This window comes from Micropterus dolomieu, linkage group LG13, assembly GCF_021292245.1.
Source record: "Micropterus dolomieu isolate WLL.071019.BEF.003 ecotype Adirondacks linkage group LG13, ASM2129224v1, whole genome shotgun sequence".
Taxonomy (NCBI): Eukaryota; Metazoa; Chordata; class Actinopteri; order Centrarchiformes; family Centrarchidae; genus Micropterus; species Micropterus dolomieu.
The window spans coordinates 28167991-28194019 of record NC_060162.1 but is presented as its reverse complement, the minus strand read 5'-3'; the positions used below and the strand labels follow the sequence as shown (position 1 = coordinate 28194019).

General features: G+C 39.7%; 2 protein-coding genes across 6 annotated transcripts in view; one reads left to right on the top strand and one right to left on the bottom strand.

Annotated features, from left to right (window-relative positions):
- Positions 1-12212, bottom strand: part of zer1 (zyg-11 related, cell cycle regulator) — a 31560-nt gene extending 19348 nt beyond the window's left edge. The window contains exons 1-4 of one of the 5 annotated variants that reach the window (XM_046066103.1): positions 12075-12212; positions 6026-6238; positions 5723-5873; positions 1166-1620 (exon numbers count right to left, since the gene is read on the bottom strand). In XM_046066103.1, the coding sequence (XP_045922059.1) occupies positions 1166-1620; positions 5723-5873; positions 6026-6192 (773 nt within the window). In that variant the 5' untranslated portion in view covers positions 6193-6238; positions 12075-12212. The other 4 variants (XM_046066100.1, XM_046066101.1, XM_046066104.1 and 1 more) reach the window with 4 other exon arrangements.
- On the top strand, positions 11156-25985 carry tbc1d13 (TBC1 domain family, member 13). The gene is made up of 12 exons (XM_046066105.1): positions 11156-11342; positions 12567-12640; positions 12743-12783; positions 13372-13433; positions 16007-16106; positions 17107-17189; positions 17412-17571; positions 18668-18878; positions 18973-19136; positions 22162-22322; positions 22420-22477; positions 22592-25985. The coding sequence occupies exons 1-12, from the start codon at positions 11320-11322 to the stop codon at positions 22655-22657; spliced, it is 1203 nt and encodes a 400-aa protein (XP_045922061.1). The 5' UTR covers positions 11156-11319; the 3' UTR covers positions 22658-25985.
- The last annotated feature ends 44 nt before the right edge of the window (positions 25986-26029 follow it).

Genomic DNA, 26029 nt, shown 5'->3' with positions numbered 1-26029 from the left:
TGGTGCATAGATGAGATGCTGGCCTTTGGTGTGGGAGACCTGGGTTCAACTCCCACTGTGAGACATCCACCATTGTGTTCCTGAGCAAGACACTTAACCCCTAGTTGCTCCAGAGGCGTGCGACCTCTGTGATGTATAGCAATTGTAAGTCGCTTTGGATAAAAGCGTCAGTTAAATTAATTAATGTAATGTAATGTGACGTTACCGCTGCACTCACTGCTATAATACATGTATCAAATAAACAACAGTTGTATTAAGATTCAGGATTGATGTTGAGGAAAAGTGTGTTTTTTGCAATAACGAAACTGAAAACATTTGTCATTCATTTTGTGTTTGTGTAGAATATTTCTTTAAGAACATGACTTTATACATTTACGAAAAATAAGTATTATGTTCTTTTATGAAAAGATTGATATTCATTGTAAAGAAAAGCCTATATATTTGAACCTCTTTAATTTAGCCTATTTGAAAAATGTTACATTGACAAATACAGAATTTCAATATAAATCATATGGGCTATGTTGTTAACCTGTTTCGAAATAATCAATCAATAATAAATCCTACATGTTAACCGGCGAAGTCACACGGAACGCAAATTGAAAGAAAGGTCCCCCATCGTGCAGCAAAGGGTGTTGCACACCTTCAACAAGCCAGCATCGGTGCTGACTCTGCATTTGAGGGTTTAACAACCCACTACCACTCCGCCCTCATTGGTTTCGGATGGCACTCAATGTGGCGGACCCTCCGCATGAACGCGCAAACAGAGAGGAAGTATGTAGGGAGAGGGAGTAGCAAGCAGTTTCGGAAATGCCCAAATGAACACACCTGTTCCCTATTCACATCTGAGACCTTGTAACACTAAAGAGTCACATGACACCGGGGAGGGAAAATGGATAATTGGGCCCAATGTGGAAATTTTCACTTAGGAGTGAACTCACTTTTGTAGCCAGCGGTTTAGACATTAATGGCTATGTGATGTGTTATTTTGAGGGGACAGCAAATTTACATGGTTATACAAGCGGTACACTCACTACTTTCCATTGTAGAAAAGTGTCATTTCTTCAGTGTTGTCACATGATGAAGATATGATCAAATATTTACAAAAATGTGACTGGTGTACTCACTTTTGTGAGATACTGTATATAAAACCCCCCTCCCGCCTTACCTGAGATTAACAATCTCCACCACTGTATTGACCAACTCCTCTGACAGGTCCACATTGTAGAGAACAAGAGATGCCAGTCTGTCTCTCCACTGGGTGAGAAAAGATGTTCCCAGCAATTGTACATTAGACAGATCTAGTGAGGTGAGTGACTTCAGGGGTTTGAGCAGGGACTCAGCATCCACCTCGTCAGGCAGGCCGCCTAAATTGAGTAACCTGAGGCGGTTGAACCCCTGGAAATTAAAGTCCGTCTCTAATGCCTGCCTAGAAGCAGGGCTCTCCTCCTCCTCGTCCTCTGTATCTTCATTGCAAGCGAGTGGAGCACCACCCTTCCTGTAGAAGATGTGACTGCAGCCGAAGAGACAAAGAGACACCAACGTCTCACGGAAGCAGGTCAGTGTTTTCAAGCTGCGGGATGACAGACTGTTGCAGTAGGTGAGGTGGAGCTCAATCAGGTCCTGGAAGAACAAACAAAGTAAATAATTACTGTGAATACTAATTCAGTGAATCATTTTTGAATGTTGACCATACTGACATGAGTATACTGCAATCCTTAATGACTGGGTTATACTTTACATAGCGCTGTATTCAGAATTTCAGAAATTCTTGAAACATTGGTATGTTCCACCTAAAATAAGGTCATATAATGACAGTACTATATCAAGATGCCATTGCATTTATATCTGGAGAAACTAAAGCTTTTTTCTGTAGGACAAAGGAGACTGGAGTGGGGTAACCAAATTGTCACTTGACACAATTTCTTTGAGTGGTAGTTACTGGTAACAGAAAACCAAACCGCCACCCCTCCCAGTTGGATGGGAATGGGACGGAGGGATGAAAATGTCGTTTTGCAGGATTTTATGGAGAACTTTTGATGGTACAATGAGTAACAAACTACATAAAGTAATAGCCTTTCAAACACATACTAACACACATGTATAAGTGTTCCATCATTTCCGTGTCAAAGGCCTAATTTCCACAGCATGGTTCTGCTCAGCTCAGCTCAACTCACTTTGGTACCAGGTACTTTTCCGGATTTCGTTTTCTATAGCATATAGTGCCCACTTAATGTAGGGGGGATTCTTAGCTGAATGTCATAGCAACACCACGTGAAACTGTTGCGACATCATCTTCAATGTGACACACAAACAGGAACTCTCACTGGATCCTTTCATCGGCAACCAAATAAGAAGGTCTGCACTTTGTCAACTGACCATGACACGGTTTTGCCGGCTGCAATCTTTTACAATCTGGGTCGAATGAATAAAAAAAAGCAGCGGTCGCTATTCATAGTTTTCACGTGACGTCACACTCCGATGAAATCGCTCCCTTGGAGGGCAAAAAGACGTTATTTTCCGCTGCCTGCCAACCAATATGCAAGTGATGCACAGTTACTTTGAGTTTGTTACTTTATGCGTTGCCAAAATGCTGGATGGTTGTTGTGTTTTCGGATTTACTAATCGAGGAGACAAGCCTGGGCTGTGTCAGGTGAGGGATTCCCCAGAAGGTAAAAGTAAACATTACTGCAGTCAGAGCGTTTTTAACGGTAGAAATGTGGCAGCGGATGCTGTAACATTATATGGATCGGACATGCCCAACACTTGCAGTTTGTGTTCATATCTTTCTTTTTCTTAGGTTGAAAGATGATCAAAATAAAATTTGACTGCTTTTGTGCCGTCTCTACGGGGGAGTCGCAGTATGAGCTGCTATGTTGGTCCGTTGTTTTGCCCTCCAGGTCACCGCGCATGTCACGTGAAAACTATGAATAGATGGAAGAGATGTCCTGTGCTGTGTGTGACGATTCTAGCGACGATTCTCTCTGACCAATCAGTGGTCGGCGGTGGTCTTTTAGTATTGGCTCAGTTTGACTTGACAGCGCCTACGCCGCTAACTGCATTCAAAAGGACAAAGGCAGTGAGACAAGGCTACTTTTTCCTTGCACCCCAATCAATTATGAGACACTGCCCTCAGTAACATTCAGTATATTGTCATTTTTTTTCTATTTCACATCTTATGTTTCTCATCAATGTTCTACGATTCTGTGAACTACTGTACTTGGATAAACAGTGCCACATTAATTAGAATAAGAATTTATTTTAGAAAAGATGTCATTACTATAAAATTTATATTAAAGCAAGAATGGGTGAGAAATTCTTGAAACATTGGTATGTTCCACCTAAAATAAGGTCATATAATGACATATCAAGATGCCATTGCATTTATATCTGGAGAAACTAAAGCTTTTTTCTGTAGGACAAAGGAGACTGGAGTGGGGTAACATTAACTAAAGTTTCTTAATTGTCACTTGACACAATTTCTTTGAGTGGTAGTTACTGGTAACAGAAAACCAAACCGCCACCCCTCCCACTTCTTAGGTCTTGACGGTAGCATTGCGAGAAGAATCATACATTACTAACAGGTGACGTGCTGGGTATCTGACCTATACTAAGGTGAAACTAAACTGTCCCATTATAATCATTCACTGTTCTCTAAAACTGACAACCGACAGTAAATTAGGTGCATCAGAACTGAACCACGTAGCTAGTAGTCTTCCAAAATCTAACAGACATGTACTAAGGGTGCTTTGATCGATCGGTAACCAATCGTAATCGGCCGATAATGGCTTTAACTAGTTTGAACCGATCAGATGATGCAATACTCACCAGACAAATTTTCAAGGGCAGCTAATATGGTTTCACTACGCTGTCTGAGCAGTTTTCAAAGCTAGCTAGCACCAAAGTCCTTTTCAGACAGGAAGCGAATCATGCGCCCAGTTAATCATTTACAATGAGAGTTGAGCAGCAATCAGACAAGTGGAGCAACAAGCAGGAGCGATCATGTGAAACTGTCGCGGTCAAGCTCATCTCACACACACAGGCCGCCCGCAACCGGAGTTTTTATTGTCTTGACACTCAGCGCATCAGGTAGAGGGAGAGAGACTGATCCTTCAGTGCGAGTTTCCTGATGCAAAGAGAGGCGCCATGCACTCAATCAGCTGACTGCCTCTCTCTCTCTCTCTCTCCGTTTTTGTTATAAAACGGAACCCTTTTGCAATTAGAATGACTATTAAAATGACTAACCAGAAGATGTTTGTTTAAAAACGCTGCTGACTTTATAAAATATTGACACAGACTCTTTCTGAATCCGTCTCATCAGCCAACACGATGCTACTGACAGAGTTTTAGTTTCGGTATTTTTATGAAAATATACCTACTGTGTAAATAACACAAACAGTTAGCCTACTGTGCATGTCGCTGTATTTACTTTGCGACGACACCCAGTCTGTTTTCCGCCGCCACCGTCTCTTTGTACTCCCGTGTTAAGTAACAGTTCTGCTGGCCGTAATTTAAAGTGCTACTCTCTCCTCTGGTAAAGCTGGTGGCAGTAGGCCTATGTAAAAGATGTAGACTGTGCTTCTTGTACAAGGATTAAATAAATAAAAACAACCCACTGAAATTATATAAAGGCCTATAGCCTGTAAACCATATGAAATTATAATGAATATAGTAACTATAAGTAATATTAACAATATACCAACAGTATATGGAATTAACATTGTACTTTTATTTATTTAAATGTCCCTTATTTTCAAATCTCATTGATGACAGTTGTGACTCCTCTCTGTAGCCCCTAAAGTCCACACTACCTGCCTGAGCTTTCCAGAACAAAAAGCGGCGACTTCAGAGTTTATTGTTGGCTCATGATGCCTGTGCTCCTTTATCTCCTAAATATTTGGGCTACAGCCTTTTTGTTGCAGTTTTTATGGTTGAGGTAAATTTATAAAGATGCTGTTTGTTTTGATTTTGTAGTTTATTCCACAGGAAACCTATATTTGTTAAGCTATAAGATATTCACAGTAACCAGGCAAAGGCTGCTATGGTTTAAGTCTCTAAGACAGATAGAGTGGAATTTGTTGCCCATGTTTCCTGGCAATAAAATAAACAAGTTGTCATTTCATAATACTTTATCATCTGTTAATTTTAATACTTAATACATTGTTTTTAGGACCAATTAAATAAATGTACAGTATACTATATAATGCCACATAAAAAATAAAAGGCTTCAAATAGACCCAGTGATTGGTGATCGGTATTGGCCGATACTGCTTTCAGCAATCGGCCCAAAGATACTGATCGGAGCTTCTCAAACATGTCCAATTGACACTTAAGTTATAAGATAGATAAAGTGATTGCTTGTGTTCATACACACTGTTTAGTGGTCTCCATAATTGAGTTGGTAAGTAGAATGCTATTATAACCTGCTCTTTTATTGCTGCCAGCATAAGGCACACCTGTACAATAGCCATGCTGTCTGATCAGCATCTTGATATGCCACAGCTATGAGGTGGATGGATTATCTCTGCAAAGGAGAAGTGCTCGCTAACACAGATTTGGACAGATTAGTGAACAATATTTGAGAGAAATAGGCCTTTTGTGTACATAGAGAAAGCCTTAGATCTTTGACTTCAGCTCATGATGAATGGTGAACAAGAAAACAAATGTTACACTGAAAAGCTTATTGTGAAAAACTGGTCTTTCACTAAAACTTGTGGCATCCTACCTGTTTTCTAATGGCCTCAAGATCTCTGTCATGTACAAAGTCTTCTCTCAGCTGCACCCTGGTCAGTCTGGTGCTTCGAGGGTCTGAGAATAGTTGGAAGAAGCTCTCCTCTGGTTCAAAGTTACTATCTGTGTGGACCAACTCCATGTATCTGTTTAAAGCAAAATAACAAATAAACCAACATGGAATCTAAAACCCCTTTCAGACATGAAATCTGTAATATTGTAGCGAACATGGGCCATTTTGACAGGCTGAAAATTCAGAAATTGGGTAATCATCAATCCATGTATTACTATTACATACGTGTTGACCAGCTTGTCGCAGATTTCACTGGGAAGGAAGATGTCTGAACGCAGGCAGAGCTTGTTCCTGATACCCTGGTAGCACATGGTCTTCCTGAGGTTCTTCAGGCAGAAGACTGTTGACAGAGTCATGAGGCTATCAGGGTTGTCTCCTGCTTTGGCTGCCATGTTAGCCTCTTCTTCTCCAGCTCAGATCAAAGACAGGGCAGAGGACCTGAGGAGGCGTGCATTGAACAAAGTAAAGTTTTAGGAACAATTTCTTTTCACAAGAGGCTGCTTCTGGTGGGAAACAGCAAAAAAGTTCCCCTTGACATTCTGAGTTGAATAATTAATATTTCCAATGTGAGAATTAAATGGAAGTGATGATTAAAAGAACAAATGTGAATAAAATTGGCATACATGTCAAGTCACAGTAACTTTAACTGCAACAATAAGCTAATATCTGCTTCATTTCCCCACTATTTTTGGCACTTACAGTAGCAGTACAGTTTAAACTAAAGGTTTTAGGTAAGATTTTTCTTATATAAAATGTTCTTTGTGGGGCCCTTTTGGCCAGAAACCATGTGATAAATGGAAAAAGGAACTGGTAAAATGCCATTTTTTAAATTAAATTCTCTCCATTTGTTATGTGTTAGACATGTCTTTTCAGATAAAAGTTTAAGTAACGCAACACGTTGATCAGATGTATGTTTCAAATATAGAATTGATATTGAGTAAACTCATTTTCACCAAGAATAGCAATACCAAAAAATAATAAACTAACTTTAATGAGGGTTATACACTAACTTTAAGTACTGACTTAGCATTATTACAGTTAACTTATACTCCTCAAACTCTTACTGTATTTTCCGTGTCTAATAAAGTATAACGCCTTACTGCCATAATAAACTGAGCCTATATTTACATTATAAGACCACCTCTTTGCAGGTGTTGCAGACCTTTGTTGTTGGCTACTTTGGAACAACTTGTTTCACCATTTCTAACAAAATGATCAAATCTTATTTATTTTAAGCTCAATGACTAACGTTACTGCTGATAAGCTGAAGCTGGTAACTGTTTGTCCTGTCATTTGATTTGTACTGCTAGTTTGTTAACAAACATTGCAATGAATTCTGAAGGAGACACAACAGACTGTTACTAAGTTAGCTAGCTAGCTAGCTAGCTACAATGTATAATAATTTACTTTAACAACACTAACGCTAGGTAGCTACTGACAAACAGACAAAAAATGTTATCCTACTCACTCACAACCCAAACTACCAAAGAACAACACTTGTTATTCTAAGTTAAACCTTAACTTGCCGATACGGTGCATTTCAGCGTCTAAATTAGCTTGTGGCTAACGATGACTTTCCCTGCTATGATGTTAGCTAACTTAGCCAGTGGGGCTAGCGCTAGCTAAGAGCTCTGTGTGGAAATGCAGTCTACTAACAGTGGTCAGCGCTATTTGAGTGGATGGCTCATCAGGCAGTGCTGTACCTTAGCTTTCGCCAAGGCTGTGTCTTGATGACGGCGAGAAATTGAGTTATTGTCACCAGTCTGATTCACTCATCTGATTATCGTTTTCGTCCGATGTCAACAAACAGACTCCTCCTCCTTCTACTTCCACTTCCACTACACCTCCTCCTCATTTTCCCCATCTCTTCTCTTCTTCTCTTCTTCTTCTACTTCTACCTCTTCCTCTTCCTCTTCCTCCTCCTCCTCCTCTTCTTCTTCTACTCCCATCATTCGTCCTTCCAGTTCATGTTGTTACCAATAAATATCTCTTACACTTGTGTTAGTAGTAGTAGTAGTTGTTGTAGTACTGTAAAACGCATTTGAAAAGTAAAACACACTCGACAGCAATAATACTACAGTAAATAGAGGTCGTTTATTTCAAAATCAAGCTATACAAAAACTTGTTCCTTTGAAATATTTCCAGGCCTTAATTATAATAGATTTTATTTTTAATCAAATCTATTTCTAAGAAACCTAAAGGAATTCTGACTGTTCTCCTTGATGTCCAGCCTATTATGTAAATAAACGGTGTGCCAAACTGTCACAACATGGTTTGTGCAGTGTTATAATTCTTTGAATCTTTACTTATCTGTGAAATTATAGAACTTACTTTCTCAGGTTCCAAGCTGTCAACCGCCACATGGCCCTCCATGGCCTACCAGAGCCCTACAAACCCCAGATTCACTGTGTGTAAAATTGGTTAATTGTAAATGTGTTAACCCTAAAGATTGATATCAACTGAGGCAGATCCTGCAATGTTACCTGATCTTGTGGCCCTGTTTTGTAGAGGGGCCATGTGTTAAAACCTGTCAATAGGGGCCCCACAGCCAATTTGCCCAATTAAGGGGAATTAATCAAGGGAGCATGTCAGTGTACTCTGCAGAGCTTTTCTTCCACATTCAAAACATGTAGGCATAAAGGCAAGAACTTTATTTGTCTATCTAGCCTAGTTAGCTAGTTACAGTCTAAACAAACGAAAACTTATTTGGTGTCTTTGGTAGAGAGGCACAGAAATGACTTCCATGTTGGCTCACATGGTTCTCGACCTTTCACTCACTGCACTGCAATAAGAGAAACCGACAGTCATATTGCAAACACTGTATGTGTATTCATCACTATGTGTTTTCAAGCAGCATGGTATGCAGTGGCAGTGCAGCTGTCGACGGGGGAAAGTGAGAGACTAACGCTTGGTCCACTGCAGAATGTGTCAACAACTACTGTCCAGAGGTCCAAACAGATGTCATACCTTTTTGGTAAGCTCCTGACATTTAATCTAGCCACACCATCATGCTGAAACTTGTACACAAAACCTAATGGGAAGATTCAGTGAAATTTACGAGCACATTCATGTTCCCAAAGTGATCAACTCCCTCATGAGCCCATGACCTCATCTCTAGCTCCACCCCTGTGAACAAATTTTATATCTTTGTCCCTTAAACAGCCAAATCAGTTTAATCCAGCCATATTCATTTGACTTGAATATTACTGAAGTTCAATTAATATTAATAATCCTTCCTTTAGTCATCCTGCTGTATTTAAATACTTCCAGACTCTACTCATTCAATCCTTAGACCATGTCTGTCCTCTAGTGGCTGTCAGAAGGTAAGCCACGTTTTTTCAAAGAGGGTTGGATCCACTAACCTTAATCCTCCGGCAAACTATTCACAATTTATTGACAATAACACACCTATAATTAATTAATTAACTAACATTAAGTTGTTTGGAGGAAGACTATCTATAACCGCACATGTATGAAAATTCTACCTGCGCTGACAACAAATTATAACTGTATATTTAGGAAATCCTTGAAACAAAAGTCCATAGTCAATCATCTTTCAACATCTCTCAGTGAACGGTTTGATCCTCTTCAGTTTGCATATAAGAAGGGCAGAGGTACTGGAGCACAACATTGACACTGATGAATACTGTAAGTAAACATCTACAGCACTCTAAGACTTATGCTAGACTTTATTTATAGATTTTAGCTCAACTTTTAATTGTATGCAGAAATGTACTCTGATCAAGCGACTTTGATATATTCACCAACAGCCACATTATACAGTGGATTAAAGAGTTCCTTACAGACTGGCCACAGAGAGTGAAGTCCAGTAGTATGTTCTCTGATAAAGTTATCTTGAATTCAGGAGCACCTCAAGGCTGTGTGCTTTCACCTGTTTTGTTCTCTTTATATACAAATGAAATGCAGATTATGAATTCAACATGTCAATTGTCATGTCATTGTCAATTGATTTCTGACTCACAGTGTCAGGAACAATTCCTGCGCAATAACCCAGTAACTGTCTCTAATCAGCCACCTGTTTACTGGCTATCACCATCATTTATTTATTCATCATTCTCTATTTCAGAGCTGTTCATACTGTTCATATTGTCAAATTGTAGATACTGTATACCAAATCCACCTACCTCAAGTCCATAACACCTGCAGATAATATTTATTCCAGCATTATGTGCACTCATCACACTGTGTACATGTATGCATGTATGTGCACCTGTATATCACATCCACCTGCAACATGTACATAATAATAACAATAATAGTAATAATAATTTACTCCTGCATCCTTTGCACTCTGCTCATTGCACTATTGTCTCAATCTGCCTGTTTTGTTTATAGTGTGTGTATATATATATGTGTTCTCTATACTGTAGCCTGTGTTTGATTTTATTACTGTATTATTGTGTTATTGTATGAGTAAGCACATCGTGAGCAATGTACAATCCAGAGTCAAATTCCTCGTATGTGTACACATACCTGGCAATAAAGCTGATTCTGATTCTGATATTGAAGAGCTCACTAAGTGGTGTGAACTCAGTGCCCTCTCTATTAATGAAAAGAGGACTAAAGAGCTAGCGATCATGAGACACCACAGTGCCTGTCCAGATTTGTCTCCTGTTTTGATAAGCCTGTTGAGATTGTTGAGGAGTTAAAATATTTAGGAACCATTTTTGATTGTAAATTAAATTTTACACCCAACACAGAGTACATTTTTTAAAAAGCAATGCAGCATCTGTATCTGATCCGGAAATGGGACTCATACAACATAAGCAAGAATATCTTAGAGAGTGTGTATCGAAGTCTCATCAAAAGCATTCTAACTGTTAATATATGTACATGGTATGGACACTTTGGGGGCGAATGACAAAAACAGATTGTGCAGAATCACAAATTTGGGTTTGGTTAAGATGAAAGAGCAGAAACATTTGGGATGTATATATAAAACGCAGGTGAAACATAAAGCTAGACAAATTGTATCTGATTCTGTACAATCCTTATTCAATTAATTTATTAAATTGCCCTCTGGAAGGCGCTATAGAGCAGCTGCAGCAACTAAGAACATTCACAAAAGCCTTTCATACCAAATGCAATCTCTCTAAATTCATAAATATGTCCATACACTGGAGTTCTATCCGTCAGGGCCTGTACTGTGTTATTTATTGTGTTTTTGTATTGTGATTTTTTTAATGGTGTGGTTTTTAATCAGCCTGTGAAGCCAAAGACACATTTCCACATTTGTGGACAATAAAGACATTTAATTGGTTGACTGAAATGAAACTTAAATTACTGAACGGCAGTGGGAAACAAACTAGGAACAAGGTGTTCCTGTGAGACCAGATGTGGGAACAATCCCAACACACGCAAGTTGACTCTGCACCCAAACAGCGGCGTGGCGTAGCCCCGGTTTTGTTGTGAAGACGGAAGCGATAGGAGGACTTCCCTCTGGCTAATTCATTCCTTTTTGGAAACAGTTAAAGGAATACCCCGCCGCCTGCTCAGACATGTCTACTGCGTACAAAAACAGGTGAGACACATCAAAACATTTGTTCTTGCATGGGATGGAGAACACACGTACAGTCAAAAACTGGTGGTAACGATACATCATTTATTGTAGCAGCTAGCATCCTAACAGCAAAACTGGTAAGCTAGCAGCAACAGCAGGTCAGCTAACCAAACATAGACTGAGTTTAGGTTTCAGGCAAGAGTTGCAAAAACATACAATTCGTACAGGCTGATATGATCTTGCTCAGTTTAAAAATGTCCCATTTCATGTCAAAAACAGCGAGCCTTTGGGGCGTTTTACAAGTTAACTAATACAGCAACTTCTTTGTTTTAAGTAGCTACGCTAGCTCCCTGATAGCACATCAGCTGATACATCATACTTCCTTGAGCCCTAACTAATCATCATCCAGCGAGCTATATTAGCTGACAGCGTGTTTCTGTCCGTGCAAGGGTGAAAATAAATGTGAACTCTCCAGTTAAACTGTTGTTCTGCCGTTAGATTAGCCATGACAAATTAACCAGAACATGCGTCCTTGTAAAAACGCTTTGGGCTCAGTTTAAGAATGTTTTAATCCATTTCTCAGTGTAACGTTGACATAATTAACGTTACCCCTTTTTAGTGCTGCAGTTTGTTACTTGAACCTACAGTGTAAAACAGTTAATTACATATGAGAACTTCTAACATCGGTTTGATTTCATGTGTTTTGTACATCTCATCTCATTATTACTTTTTCTTCAAATAAATATAACTTACCATCCCACACTGAACCATCTGCCATCACAACTCATAAAGAGGTTTGACGATCATAATGAACAGGATTTGTTGTGGCTGAAAATGAAACAGAAGCTCACCGGTGTGTGGTAAAATATTGGCTGAAAATGTGGATGTACGCTTTTTTTGTTTTGGTTTGCATTATATAGCGGTAACGTTAGTTACAGCAGTATAAACACCTTCCAATGGAGAGCAATCCAGTGTGTCAAACAACACAATACTGCTGGACTGAGTAGAGTCCATGTCTCATGGTTGCGGTGCTGTCAGGACAAAATTATAAAAAATAACTTTAAAATACTTACACTATATGTCACATCCATAATGGTTGACTTAAATGGCAAATCCTCTTTTCATGTGGACCATGTGCTCACATTTCTGAGATAACATTATTGTCATAATAGTAAAAGAGGTGTTTTGTCAGGAAGCAGTAATTCAGAAACAATTGGCTCTAACTCAGTGGTGTTTCTTATTCAGGATACAGGAATTCAAAGGAGCCTTGAGTGAGGAAAATATAAACCTGAAGACACTGAGGGAGCTGTGCTTCAATGGTAATTTTCACACCTTGATGTTTTTTGTGCTGACAACGTTAGTGTAGATATTTTATTGTTCTGGATTTGACCGTCCTTTTCTTTATTCTTTATTCAACTCAGGGATCCCATTTGAAGGAGGCATACGAGCACTTTGCTGGAAAGTAAGTTGCCCTGCCTCTATATAAACTTTTGTGACACATTGGACCTCATGCAAGAACATTTTTGTATTCTTCTTTTGTATTGCTCATATGAGAGTTCCAAGTCAGATACAGCAAACCCTGTTAACTACACAAACTTATTGTGAACTACTCTTTTCCACTTGGTCATTGGCATAATGGACACCCCCAAACTGCCATATAAGACTTCCTGTTTGACTCCATTTGTGATAAATTAGCAATGTAGGTATATCAGGGCCCCCCCAAAATGAGAAAATATTACTACTGCTGTACTATGACAGAAATAAAGAAGTTTGACGAAAACTTAGTTTTTAAAAAAAAACAGTTTAAGTGAAGAGTTTAAAGTAAAGGTTAGTGGGTTAGAACAACAGATTGCATGAGTTGGTAGGGTTGAAGGTGATGATTATGGACAATTTGTGGCATAACTATAAATGTATAGTTAAAAAAAGAATTTAGATCTAAGTTGTAAATAAAATGCGACATTTTAAGATTTTCCTGTGAAGTGGCACAGGTGGACGTGCAAAACAATGTGATCTGTGTTCCTGACTCGTGATTGTTTTACCCTCTTTTCAGATCCTTCTTAATTATCTACCTCTCGATCAGACATTATGGGAGTCTTCCCTCAAAAAGCAGAGGTAAGGACAACATGTTCAATCCTGATCAAAGAGCTTGTAGGGTTGGAGACTTAAGCTTCACTGCTTTACTTTTATTTTGGGATTCCTTTTTTGTGTCACGAGGCAACCACAAAATCAGCTGCTATCAATCAGTATAGCTGACGACATTAACTAAATTTCAGCTGTGAGTCACCAGGCCGGACACTGTTTAGTATTGTAGTCTCTCATGGTGAAGCTAGCTTGGAAGATCCCACCTCTACTCTACCTACCGGCCTCTATTGGGCAACAGAGAAAAAACACAATGAAGGGACATTTTAATTCCCTTTTGATTTCTTCTTTTTTGCCGCTAATTAGGGCTGCAAATAACAGTTATTTTTATTATCACTTTGCTTCAGTTAATCTATTATTTGTTCAGTCGCTACAATGTCAGAAAACTGTTACAGATTACAATTATCCAGATGACCCTTCTACTTCAGATGTCTTGTTTTGTCTGGCTACAAATCCAGTCCAATAATTATATTATTTGATATTTCAAATAATATAAACAGAGAAAAACAGCTCATGCACACGTGTTGTGAGTAGGCTCTGTGCAGACACGTCATGTGCCTCCCGTTTTTTTTACCAGGGCACCAACTTGGGCTTTTTTTTTTTCTTTTCTTTTCAATAACAATATAACAAATGTTCAATAAATGTTTGATTTTATTCACTTGTATCATACACAAATTAGGACTTATTATATAAGTAGATATACAGTTTTATGGTGATAACATTTTTGGCCATATCGTCCAGCCCTAGCATCAACCAATCTACTGTGCATGTGTTGTGCGAGTCCACCAAGCTAACTCCAGAAAGTAGTCCATGGTGTCCTCAGCTGTCTGTGTGCGCGTCCGCTCCGAAGTATATTCGAGCATTAATAATGAAACTTTGGGACATGACAACAAAGTGGTCAGACTCTAACGGTCCAGGGCCCTGTTTCAGAAAGCAGGCTTAACAAACTCTGAGCTTATCCCTGAGCTCTGAGTTGACTGAGCCTGAGATGTGAAAGTTTTCGGTTCCAGAACAGCTGATCAGAATTATGAGAGAGAGAGTATGTTGTCTGATGAAAGCGCCTGCGTGGGGATGGAAAAAAAGCCATCATCAATGGAGCTCCGATACTACAATTCACCATGGCATCGGTGGAGCTATAAATATGAATACTGCCAACATGATAGGCTCTAAAACGCACGAGTGGAAGAAGGATCAATACATTAACATTAGTGCTTCTTATACAGCTTTCTTAATGAATGAAAAAGTGCTGGAATTCTCCTACAGCCCATTACTGTCAATTTTAAATAGGAAGGCTATATTTAATAAGCTGTAACCTGATAGGACTAAATGCCTGTGGCAGTCGGCTACCTAAGACACAGTTTACTCATGAATCTCTGATTGTAAAGTCACAGTCACACCCAGTAGGCTTTTTTTCTTTGTTTTTGTTTTTTCTTTAGATTTTAGAAGTCTATTTTACGTTAATAAAATCCTTCTCATTTCCTATTTTATTAATGCTGTCGAAACACATTTAGAAACAAAGCAGCTAATAATGGAAAAACTCACTTTTAAACTACTACCTGTTTGTTTCAGCTGCACCACAGTCATCCTCACTCAGAAATAGTCACATTATCTCCAGCATGATAACTATAGGAATGCTCTAATCAGTGTGACTACAATATGAACGATTAGGCTACTGCTCATTGATCAGTTTTCTAGGTTACATATTAGTTTAAACTGCAGTAATGTAGCCCACAGTAAGTGTTTCAGTGCAACGGTCTGAGTCACAGTGTTATTCCTAAAGAAGGACAGATTTTATTCTGTGCTGAGGATAAATCCACGATGTGCCAAGATAACTGTCTGTCCTCGATGATGGATTGATCATAAAAGCGGTCATGTTCAAGATCATGTTTGGGTAAGAAACTAATAGCCTATCTAACCGGGATTGTAAAGTTTTTTTAAAGATGTAAATACGTTCAGATATGTGTTTTGATATCGACAGAATGATTGAGGAAATGAAACGGCGTGTCAGACGGCGGCCTCAGGCTCCGCAGGAGGGGAGGAGTTAGAGAGGAACTGATGGTTTTCCAACTTATCCATCAGTTGCCGGAGTTACTGATCTAGTCTTTATCTGATCTTGCTCTCTGAACCAGAAAACCCAGAGTTTCCCTCATCTCGGGCTGAACATACTCAGAGTTTTGACTAATCCCTCTGAAACGGGGCCCTGATTATATTGTTAAAGATTCCAAGTTGTGAGGGATAAAATATAGGTGTATTTGATAGAGATGACCTGTATTCCAGTGTTATCCATGATGTACTGTATGCTTATTTATATTTCATGTATTTCATTTAAGTTGATCAGATATGAAGATACTGAGATTGATGTTGTTTGTTTTATATGTGGGTAAATGTGTTTTGTTGTTTTGAATTTGTTTCTGTGTTGTGTGCCTCTGCTGATGTGACAAGTAAATATGAAGGAGACTGTATATATTGAAAAATCACAATAAAAACTATAATCTCGAGGTATGTTTAAAGTCGTTTCTACCATTTTTACCCCATGTTTCTCGCAGGGAGGAGTACTCCCAGTTCCTGAAAGAAATGATCATTCAGCCCGGGATTGCCAAAGCCAACTTGGGTCTTTCCAGAGAAGATGTGACTATGGAGGACCATGTGAGTCAGGTCTCCTTTGTTCTGCTGATTCAATGAAGCGACATGCTATGTGGAGTAGAGTGTACCTCAGTGACGGTCGTATGGCTGCGATCATTTGTCAGGCAGTGTGCAGACAGGTGATTGTAGACTTTAGACTGTGCAACACTCATGTTGGGCCTATCATTCAGCTTAGGCATGCAGACTGCTTCTACAAACATTTGTGAAAGAACGGGTCGCTCTCAGGAGATCAGTGAATTCAAGCGTGGTACCGTGATAGGTTGCCACCTGTGCAATAAGTCCATTCGTGAAATTTCCTCACAACTAAATATTCCACGGTCAACTGTTAGTGGTATTATAACAAAGTGGAAGCGATGGGGAACAACTGAAACTCGACCAGTAAGTGGGAGGCCACATAAAATCACAGAGCGGGGTCAGCGCATGCTGAGGCGCACAGTGCACAGAAGTCGCCAACTTTCTGCAGAGTCAATAGCTACAGACCTCTAAATGTCATGTGGCCTTTGGATTAGCTGAAGAACAGTGTGTAGAGAGCTTCATGGAATGGGTTTCCACAGCCGAGCAGTCTTACATCACCAAGTGCAATGCAAAGCGTGGGATGCAGTGGTGTAAAGCACGCTGCCACTGGATAATAGAGCAGTGGAGACGTGTTCTCTTGAATCACGCTTCTGTCTGGCAATCCGATGGACGAGTCTGGGTCTGCACAGAGTCCTGACCTCATCCCCTTTGGGATGAATTAGAGCGGGGACTGCAAGCCAGGCCTTCTCGTCCAACATCTGTGCCTGGCCTCACAAATGCGCTTCTAGAAGAATGGTCCAAAATTCCCATGAACACACTCCTAAACCTTGAGGACAAACTTCCCAAAAGAGGAAGCTGTATATAAATAAAATGAAGAGAGACAGAGAAGAAAGCTATAAAATGATATTACCATAAATTACTCTAGTCTAGTCAAAACTGGGGCAATAATGTAATTTCATGTGTCTTTGTTTTATTTGATTTGTTTCAGCCTCTAAATCCTAACCCAGACAGCAGGTGGAATAACTACTTCAAAGATAATGAAATTCTACTACAAATTGACAAGGATGTAAGGTATGATCATTTTATACTTATTAATTTGTTCTTGCTAGTATGTCAATGTAAAAAGGAGCGCAGCCTGTCGTTTTGTATATACAGGATGTAAGAAATATCATTCTTTCTATCTTTTTAGGGGGTTCAGAAGAGCCCAAAAAACAAACAAACAAATAGCTAAAGCTTGTAAAGAAATGGACTCTACAGGTAAAATGTGACAGGAGTGTGTTTGCGTGTTTGCAGGCGGCTGTACCCAGACATGGCGTTCTTCCAGCGTCCTACAGAATACCCATGCCAACTCATCTTGGACCCTCAGAATGATTATGAGACTCTGCGTCGACGAGTTGAACAAACCACCCTGAAAGCACAAACTGTAAACCGCAACCGCAGCGGCGTCACCAATGTAAGTAACTATTAATGTGTGTAATATGTGCTCGTGGTCGGTACAGTTTGGCTTATGGTTACATGGTTTTAGGGACTATTAAATGTACAGTGTATGTCCAGAGGAAAAATGTCAAATTGTCGAGTTTACAAATTCCAAGCTGAGTTGGAACTTGTCCATCACACTAAGTACAGATGTTATGTTACGCGCAGTCCTGTTGCTTTTAAAGTGGGAACAGACTTGCTGAGGTCAGGTGAAGTGCTGAAAGGACCCTATTGTCCTGGTACACACAGCGGAGAGGAAAAGCTGGAAGAGAATCCATGTTCCCTGGATGTAGCGTCTCAGAAAGCTGACTCTGTGTCACATTGAATTTATGCAAAATCCCACTACAAAATCAACTTTTATAAATCTGGATTGTTTGGAAAAGTAAACTGATAAGGAGGGTCATTCTGAGGTCTTGAGCACTCTGGACCAGGTTTTCATTAAGGGCCGTTGGATTTGCAGTCTAATAATACTAATGGTGCTTATCATGAGTAATTTCTTTGTGAGAACAGAAATATACACATCAGAAGCATTAAAGTGCTGCACAAACTGCTCAGTCCTGATGAGGCAGGTGACATCTGACATCACCAAAACTGTCCAATCAGTGAATTACCTGTCAGTCTCTATAACTTCATGTTTAAAGCTCTTGGTTCATTTGCAAAAATGCCAGTATGAACAGGTAATGGGCCAGAACGAAAATACAACAACAGATCATTTTTACCCTTGTTCAGGATCAGATTAACCACCCCAGGGCCTGGAGGTAGAGCGGGTGGTCCACCGATCACAGGGTTGGCTGTTCGATCCCCAGCTTACTTGGGAACAGTGGTGCTTAGAGCTAAATGCTGATGTCAGCATGCTAACATGGTGTGAGGCAGAAGTTGAGAAGAGGGAGACACATGTAAAAAGCATTAAAGAGCAAAACCCTCTTTACTCCTAGCATCGATCATTATCAGGACACTGGGTTTCAGGTTACTGCTACCTTTACACCAAAACAGTGATTTTGACTTACCCACTGCTCTTTTATTCTTTTTTTTTTTACATTATACTCTGTGGTCAACTAAATTTGTGCTCCCAGGTCAGCTCCCCTGGAAAGGCTTTGAACTTGTATCCATCTAATGAATATGAGGTGCTGCCCAATGGGAGTGAAGCACACTGGGAGGTGGTGGAGCGGATCCTCTTCATCTATGCCAAACTCAACCCTGGTATTGCCTATGTACAGGGCATGAATGAGATTGTTGGGCCAATTTACTACACCTTTGCCACGGACCCCAACAGCCAGTGGAAAGGTTGGTAACATTTGTATAGAAAAACCCCCCCAACACTTTGGATGTTTCACACACAGGAAATAAATATAAGGCCTCTGTCTGCTTCATTGTTCAGAGCACGCTGAAGCAGACACATTCTTCTGTTTTACCAACCTGATGTCGGAGAACAGAGACAACTTCATCAAGAGCCTGGATGACTCTCAGTGCGGCATTACCTACAAGATGGAGAGCGTGTACTCCATGCTCAAAGACAAGGACCTGGAGCTCTATCTCAAGCTGGTAAGGTCAAGTCTTCATTCCCACTTCCAGCTCATTCTCTGCTCCTGTCAGCCAGCTATGGGGATGTGTTGAACTGATCTCTAAACGCCAGTAATTCCATTCAAACCGCATGTTGTTAACTGTAACCTATGTCCACTGGATGTAGCTACGTCATGCTCTTAACGGCTGCGGGCTCTGTGATCAGAGCATCTTACCACCAAAGTCCACTGACTCCGGATGCATGGCGTTACCACTGCACCGCAGTTGCCGGAGCTAATCGCAGCCATTATAGTCAGTGCTTGTGAGTCCACCAGACGCGGACGCAGCTCGTCCCAGACAGGGCTCTCTGCTCCGCAGTCTGTTTTTGACGAAAGCTACATCAAACAGCACAGAGCAGATCGAACTGGACAGGAAGTCAGACACAGAACAGCACAGAGAATCCGGTCAATTTTCAAAATAAAACACCCTGTGCAGACTCCCAATCATAAAACTACAATAAACACGGTTAAGAAAATAAACAATGTAACTACGTAGCCTACTTAATCATATTAGAAGCACAAAAATCAAGTACCGATTACAAAATTTACAAAATTTACAAAATCAACAAAATCAGCAAAATCAGCAAAATCAGCAAAATCAGGCAGGCAAAACACTCTGATTCTGAAATGCTCCCTGTGGGATATGCAGCTGTGAAGACGTCAGGACAAAACCAAGTGACGGAGAGCTGACGGAAAACCGTAGCACATTATTCTGTCAATTCATTTCTTGATTAATCAATTAATAAATATTAATAATAAATGTAAATCTGCAGAAAACTGTCAAAAATCCCCATCACAAGTTCCCGTAACGTAACACCAGATAACCTCTCTCTCTGTGTTTCTCTGCAAAATGCTAAAATGGGTCGCCAAATACACCTGGGCAGCCGTTAATAAACCTTGGCAGCCCAGCTGAGTAAAGTTTGTGTGTGGGGAAACACTACCTTTGTAAGACGTCCGCCACCCCGACATCGTCGTCCAACCTGATGTTTCACTGTAGGCGTCGTCAAAAAATCCTCACAGCTGAACCAGAGACTGTTAATTACCCAACTGCTTAATCATCAGAACAGCTGTAGATTAATTCTTTCAACTAATCGTTTCTGCTGTAATATAAATCCCCATATTTACTGGTAATTTACTTTTACAATGTATTTGGTGTTAGAGTTTAATTGTTATTGACTTTGTCATAACAGATTCTGTACAGCAAAACTAGTCACAGGCAACAGCGTCTTCTAGTGGGACTCGAGGATGAACTGCTTAGAATTTGGTGGTCAAAGGTTAACGTCACTGTGACATCATAATGTCCCTTTTTTGGCTGTTCAACACCATAACTCAGGAACAGAGGGGCAGATTGTGAACACATTTCACAACTGGTCGGACACTGAATAGGTGAAACTCTTGACACAAGGTCATTGTGACCTGAAAATAGGTTTTTAGCTATTATAATTTAATTTAATTTAAAGTAATTTAAAAATGAATTGGGCGTTTCACATGTTGACTGGAACCACATTATGAGTAAACAATAACCAGCACAGTACAGGCACTCCATCTCATCCATTCTGGCTTTCACTTCCTGCCTCATTCTGAATGTCGAGCGTCATCGTAATCACATGACTGCAAACAGTGTATTGGCTAATAGCGCTGCAACTAACAACTATTTTGATAGATGATTAATCTATCGTTTATTGAAACGAATCATTGACTATTTGGATTATGAATGGCAAAATTGCACAATGCCTCTTATTTAGCTATCAGCTTTTAAATTAAACTTGAGGTTGTTTTAGGCATGTGCTAATTAACAGTGAAGACAATAAAATGAATACTGCTTTAAAAAAACCTGTATTAATGAACGTTTCTGCTACAGCAACAGAAAGTTCCATTGAAATCCAGTCCACGGACCAAACGGGTCTACAGTGAGAAATAACTGTGTGCAGCACTGATCAGAGCAGTTTACACGCTGGTAATACAAACTGACACTATATTTATACAAAGGCAGGAATAATTTCATTGTTATATTTGCCGAATTTACAAGAGGGGGCCAATAATACCGATGCTGTAGTAGACAGCGTTTCACAAAGTTTGTAAACTTTCCCCTAACTCAAAGTTAAAGTTTAACTTAAAGTTTTTTTTTGTTTTTTAAGAAAGTATAAACTTGTCCTCTAATCTTGAGCCCTCTGCAGCAACATGTTCTCCAGCTGTAAATGCATCGTTAATGATTGTAAAGTCAGGGCACATCTGGAAAGTGAACAGGATCGTTGTGTGTAACAATTATTTGTTACTCTCAACGCCATTAACTATTCACTGACCGACGTCCTCCAGAGAGCTGACGTTGCGTGCCTCCTCTTCAGGTGCTCCAGCAGAAATGACGTGCTCCCAGGCCAGGAGAGGTGCAAACGCCACACTTCATAACCTTTTTGGCTAAAAGCGAAGAATCGGGTTTTGTCGACTATGCCGATTATTTGTTGCACCCCTATCGGGTAATCTAGCTAATCGTGATCCTGTGAGTGAATGAGAGAAGATTTGCATCTAAAAATGCCAGGGGGAAACAGAAGCAGCACATTTTGTGTAGCTTTACTCTATAAGAATCCAGTACATGTGTACCTGTTAATACCCTTCTTTTATCAGTTCAACAGTGTTTATTCACTGGAATCATACATTTATCATCAATATAATGATAATTTCCATTTAGCCAAAACACACTACATACCTTTTATTCACTTCTTTCCATGTATTCACTACATATTTGAGTCTGGACAGAAAAGGATGTAAACTGCAACATCGCTGGTTGGAGAAGGCTACTACTCATATATGTAGTGAATAACCTCCGGGCGGGAATTCGAGTTTGCGGTTGTAATTAGTGAGAGAGAGGAGGAAGAGGAGGAAGAAAGCAAGAGATGGAGGGAGGCAGACATTCTGAGCCTGGTAAAGGATAGGTTCACAATTTTCCAGGTCTGTCCTAAAACGGTGATTTTGCAGTTTCCTCCCCCCCCCCCATTTATCTGTCCACACAGGAAGAGCAGAACATCAAACCCCAGTATTTCACCTTCCGCTGGCTGACCTTGTTGTTATCTCAGGAGTTCCTTCTGCCAGACGTTATCCGTATCTGGGACACCCTGTTTTCTGACCAGGAGCGATTCCACTTCCTCATCCTGGTCTGCTGCGCCATGCTCATGTGAGCTTCTCAGATTGTGCTTCCTGTCCTCCTACAGCAGCGATACCACTGACTCTTCATGTCAATCATGCTTTCTGTTGACTTCTTCTGTTCACAGACTCATCCGAGCTAACTTACTGGCAGGAGACTTCACAGTGAATATGAGATTACTGCAGGTAAGGCTTTTTATAAACTTCATATGAAGACGTACAGTACAGCTGATGTTTTTACCTTAACTGAGTCACACGGAGTAATTTTTTTTCTTTTTCTTTTACTGATGTTCATTTCAGGATTACCCCATCTCGGATGTCCACACCATCCTGACCAAGGCCAAAGAGCTGCAGGATAACTCCTAACCTGTTGACTCTTTTCCTCCTACCTTTTCTGCGCCGATGCGGTAGGTTGGAGGTTAAACGTTCAACAACATTGTCATGTCAAACATGTTTGGTGGAAGGACTTGATCAATGAAGAGCCTGGACAGATGTGTTGGGGGAAACCCAGCATACTCCTTTTTAACTTGATGTCTGATGTTTGGTCAGTGGGGACTGTTGTGAAACCTTTGAGGACGTGCTGAAACTATTCCTTTCTCAAAGTGGGGAGGAGATGCCACTTGATGCATTATGGGAAAAGGCTCCTCTCACCGCCATCTCTCCCATGGAGACTTGTGCTCAGATAATGATGTTTGCACTGAACATCTGAGGGAGAGGGAGCCACTTGAGTCCTAGAGTACACTACCGATCTCAGTTTGTCCTGAAACATACTAGAAATGTTTAACAAGAGCCAGGAATTTAACAAAGATCCCACTGTATCCTTATATGGAGTCAGATTGAGCAAGTGTTTAATAGAGCTGGGTTGAGCAATAGCACGTGTTTATTCTTTAAGGTTTGTTTTTTAAACGTTTTTAATGTAAGAAACATGTATGCCTTATCTGTTTAATGGTTTGAAACAGGAGACAGTATTTCTGGGTAGACTGATGCTGAAAGAATATTTTATGAGTAACCTTCTTAAAAGCATTATTTATTGAGCGTTACGTCTCAGCAATGCTTTTGACCCACTGACAATGTAGATCATTTTATTTTGAAGAACAAAATGCTTACTTTCATTTCATCGTGCTGCCCTGTGCTGCAGAATCCATGTACCTTGTATTGAAAGAAGGGCAAGAACCATCAGAGCAAATGGTGTTGCTTTTCACACTGAACACTACTTGCTGAGCTTTTTCTCCAACTTGGGTTTACACATATCTCTACAGTAGTTTCATTACAATACTTCTATCATGACCAGTCATTAATTGTGTGAGTATTACATCTATTTACAAGTCATACTTATAGTTTCTGCTGTTATATGATACGATGCCAATACGTTAACAGATTTGGTACATACACCACAATTTTACTTATTTTGATACTTTATAAAACCCTTTATTCTACAATAACAAAAGAAGCCAACTGCTGTAACGGCTGACTGAGAGTTTCCCTAAAATAAAATGGTCTTGAATTGACATGAAGATTTAAATTGGAGATGGAAGTAAAAAGATTACCATTCTGACCAGACTTTTAATGGCTGACAGTTTTCAATACTAGGATACATTTTGGAATGCAGAAATAAAATTTCAGATTTGATAGCCAGCCCGCAGCTAGTGAGTCTTCCATTTGTTGGAGATGGAATGTGACATGTATGTTGTTTCTAACAAAGATGTTGCCATTGAATGGGAGGTTATGGGTAAAATATTTGATTTATTGAGAATGGGCCAAACTAAACAACAATCTTCGTCTTGTGCTACTATCAAAAACAACACACCAAAAAGACCCTTAGCAGCTATATTGAATGTTATTTTCTAATAACTGTACAGCGTGTTATTAAATACGTCACATCTCAGAAACACCCAGTACATCCTTACGTTGTGTCAGTGCAACTCACATCAGTACTTTAATAGGGCTGCACGATTTGAATAAAAAAGTCATATTGTGATTATTGTGGACAAAATTGCAATTTGCGATTCAATTATAATGGAACAAATGGAACTATGAGTCTACTAGCTTAATTGTCAAAGAATGCACGAAATACTGACATTTTGAAATGTAGATTTCTCAACTTGAACGAAGTTAAACAATAAACAAGTTGTGATCAAGTTGGACAGGCTAGAAGCAGCAAATATTAGCACACTGGCACCAGCTCCATGTCCATCTGTCTAATGCAGAGTCTCTATCCACAGCCTGGAGGAGGAACTGTACATGAGTGGATTAAATAAAATGGATAATGTTTAGTTAATAGTTTACTGTTAGTATAACAATGATATATTAAATACTATATTCACGTACTAAACTATACCATATACTATATTTCATATAATAGTATATTTTTACCAGTAGTTGAATGTTAAATCCAGTCATAGCTGTTTCATTTCTGTGGGTTGTTTTTATTCATCAAATCCTTGTGCAAGCGAAAGGCTCTACATCAGTCTCTCATTTGTTAATGATCATTTTGTTCAACATTTAATGATTTACTGTAGCACGTCAAACTTTTTGTCCTGCCCCATCCAGCCTGTGATTGGTCGGTAGATTCTTGTCTTAAAAGTTACTGTCACACTGCTCAGAAAAAGATTTTCTGATTGCACTTAGGCCTATCTGTTTTTAGGGGCACAGGTGAGAGCCTGGTGTGGGCGGAGATAATGAGCAGACTGCAGCGCACACACATAAGAGAGCTCACACACACTTATTCTGTTTTATTAAATCGCACACTTTTTGCGGTTATGTAATCTCACATGACGACATTGCGATTGCAATCAGATCAATCGTGCAGCTCTTTACTTTAATGATGGATGAGTCTAAATATCTGTTCCAGAAGTATGTCATAATATTTGGATGTTTATTGAAGGATAACATATCCTTTGGAAGGATGATGACTAATTGATATTTTTTGATGATGAGCATGAAAACCTCTACCCACTCTTTATTCTTTTAGCAAAGCTAACAGATAAAGCGGAATGACAGTGGAGTAGCATGACTGACCATTATTGCTGAAACTCACACAGGCCTGCAATTGATTTTTTTTGAAGAAATAAAACCCTCTTTTACTATAAATAAAATGCATAAATAGCCCGGGGTTGACGGTGCAGATTAACTTTTGGTTAAGCCTGATAATGCTCAGTGTGAACACCAGCACAGCTCAACAGATCAACAGATCATATCATCTGATCCATGTGGCAGACTGATAGAGTATAGATTATAATTTGAATGTAAATGTCTATGTGCAAACTTAAATCTGCCACTGCCGTAATATCCAGTCACAAGCTTGTAACATGTTCATCAGTGCGGAAACAGAAAAAGCTCAAAATATACTGGTGAGACTCCATCTTATTGAATCATTGAATGCATACTCATGAAGATTTTGAAGAAATGAATCGGCATGCGGCTGTAAGCCAAGAATGAAACACAGAAGTCCTTGCTGAAGAGGTCAACTCGACTCACTCTGTGTCACCTCTACTTGTAAATTACAGGATTTTTAAATATGATCCTGTCTGTTTTTTCTGCTACCAAAGTTTAAATCTTACCATCCTGTACAAAACACACTACTGAAATGTAGTCTTTATTGTTGTTGATGTGTGGAAGCTGTTTACTTTTCACGAACAGTATGTAACGATGCAGTGCTTTTTAAAATGTGTTGATGAGCTGCTCAAAGAACACATTTATTTGTGTGTGTGTGTGTGTGGGGGGGGGGGGGGGCAGAAG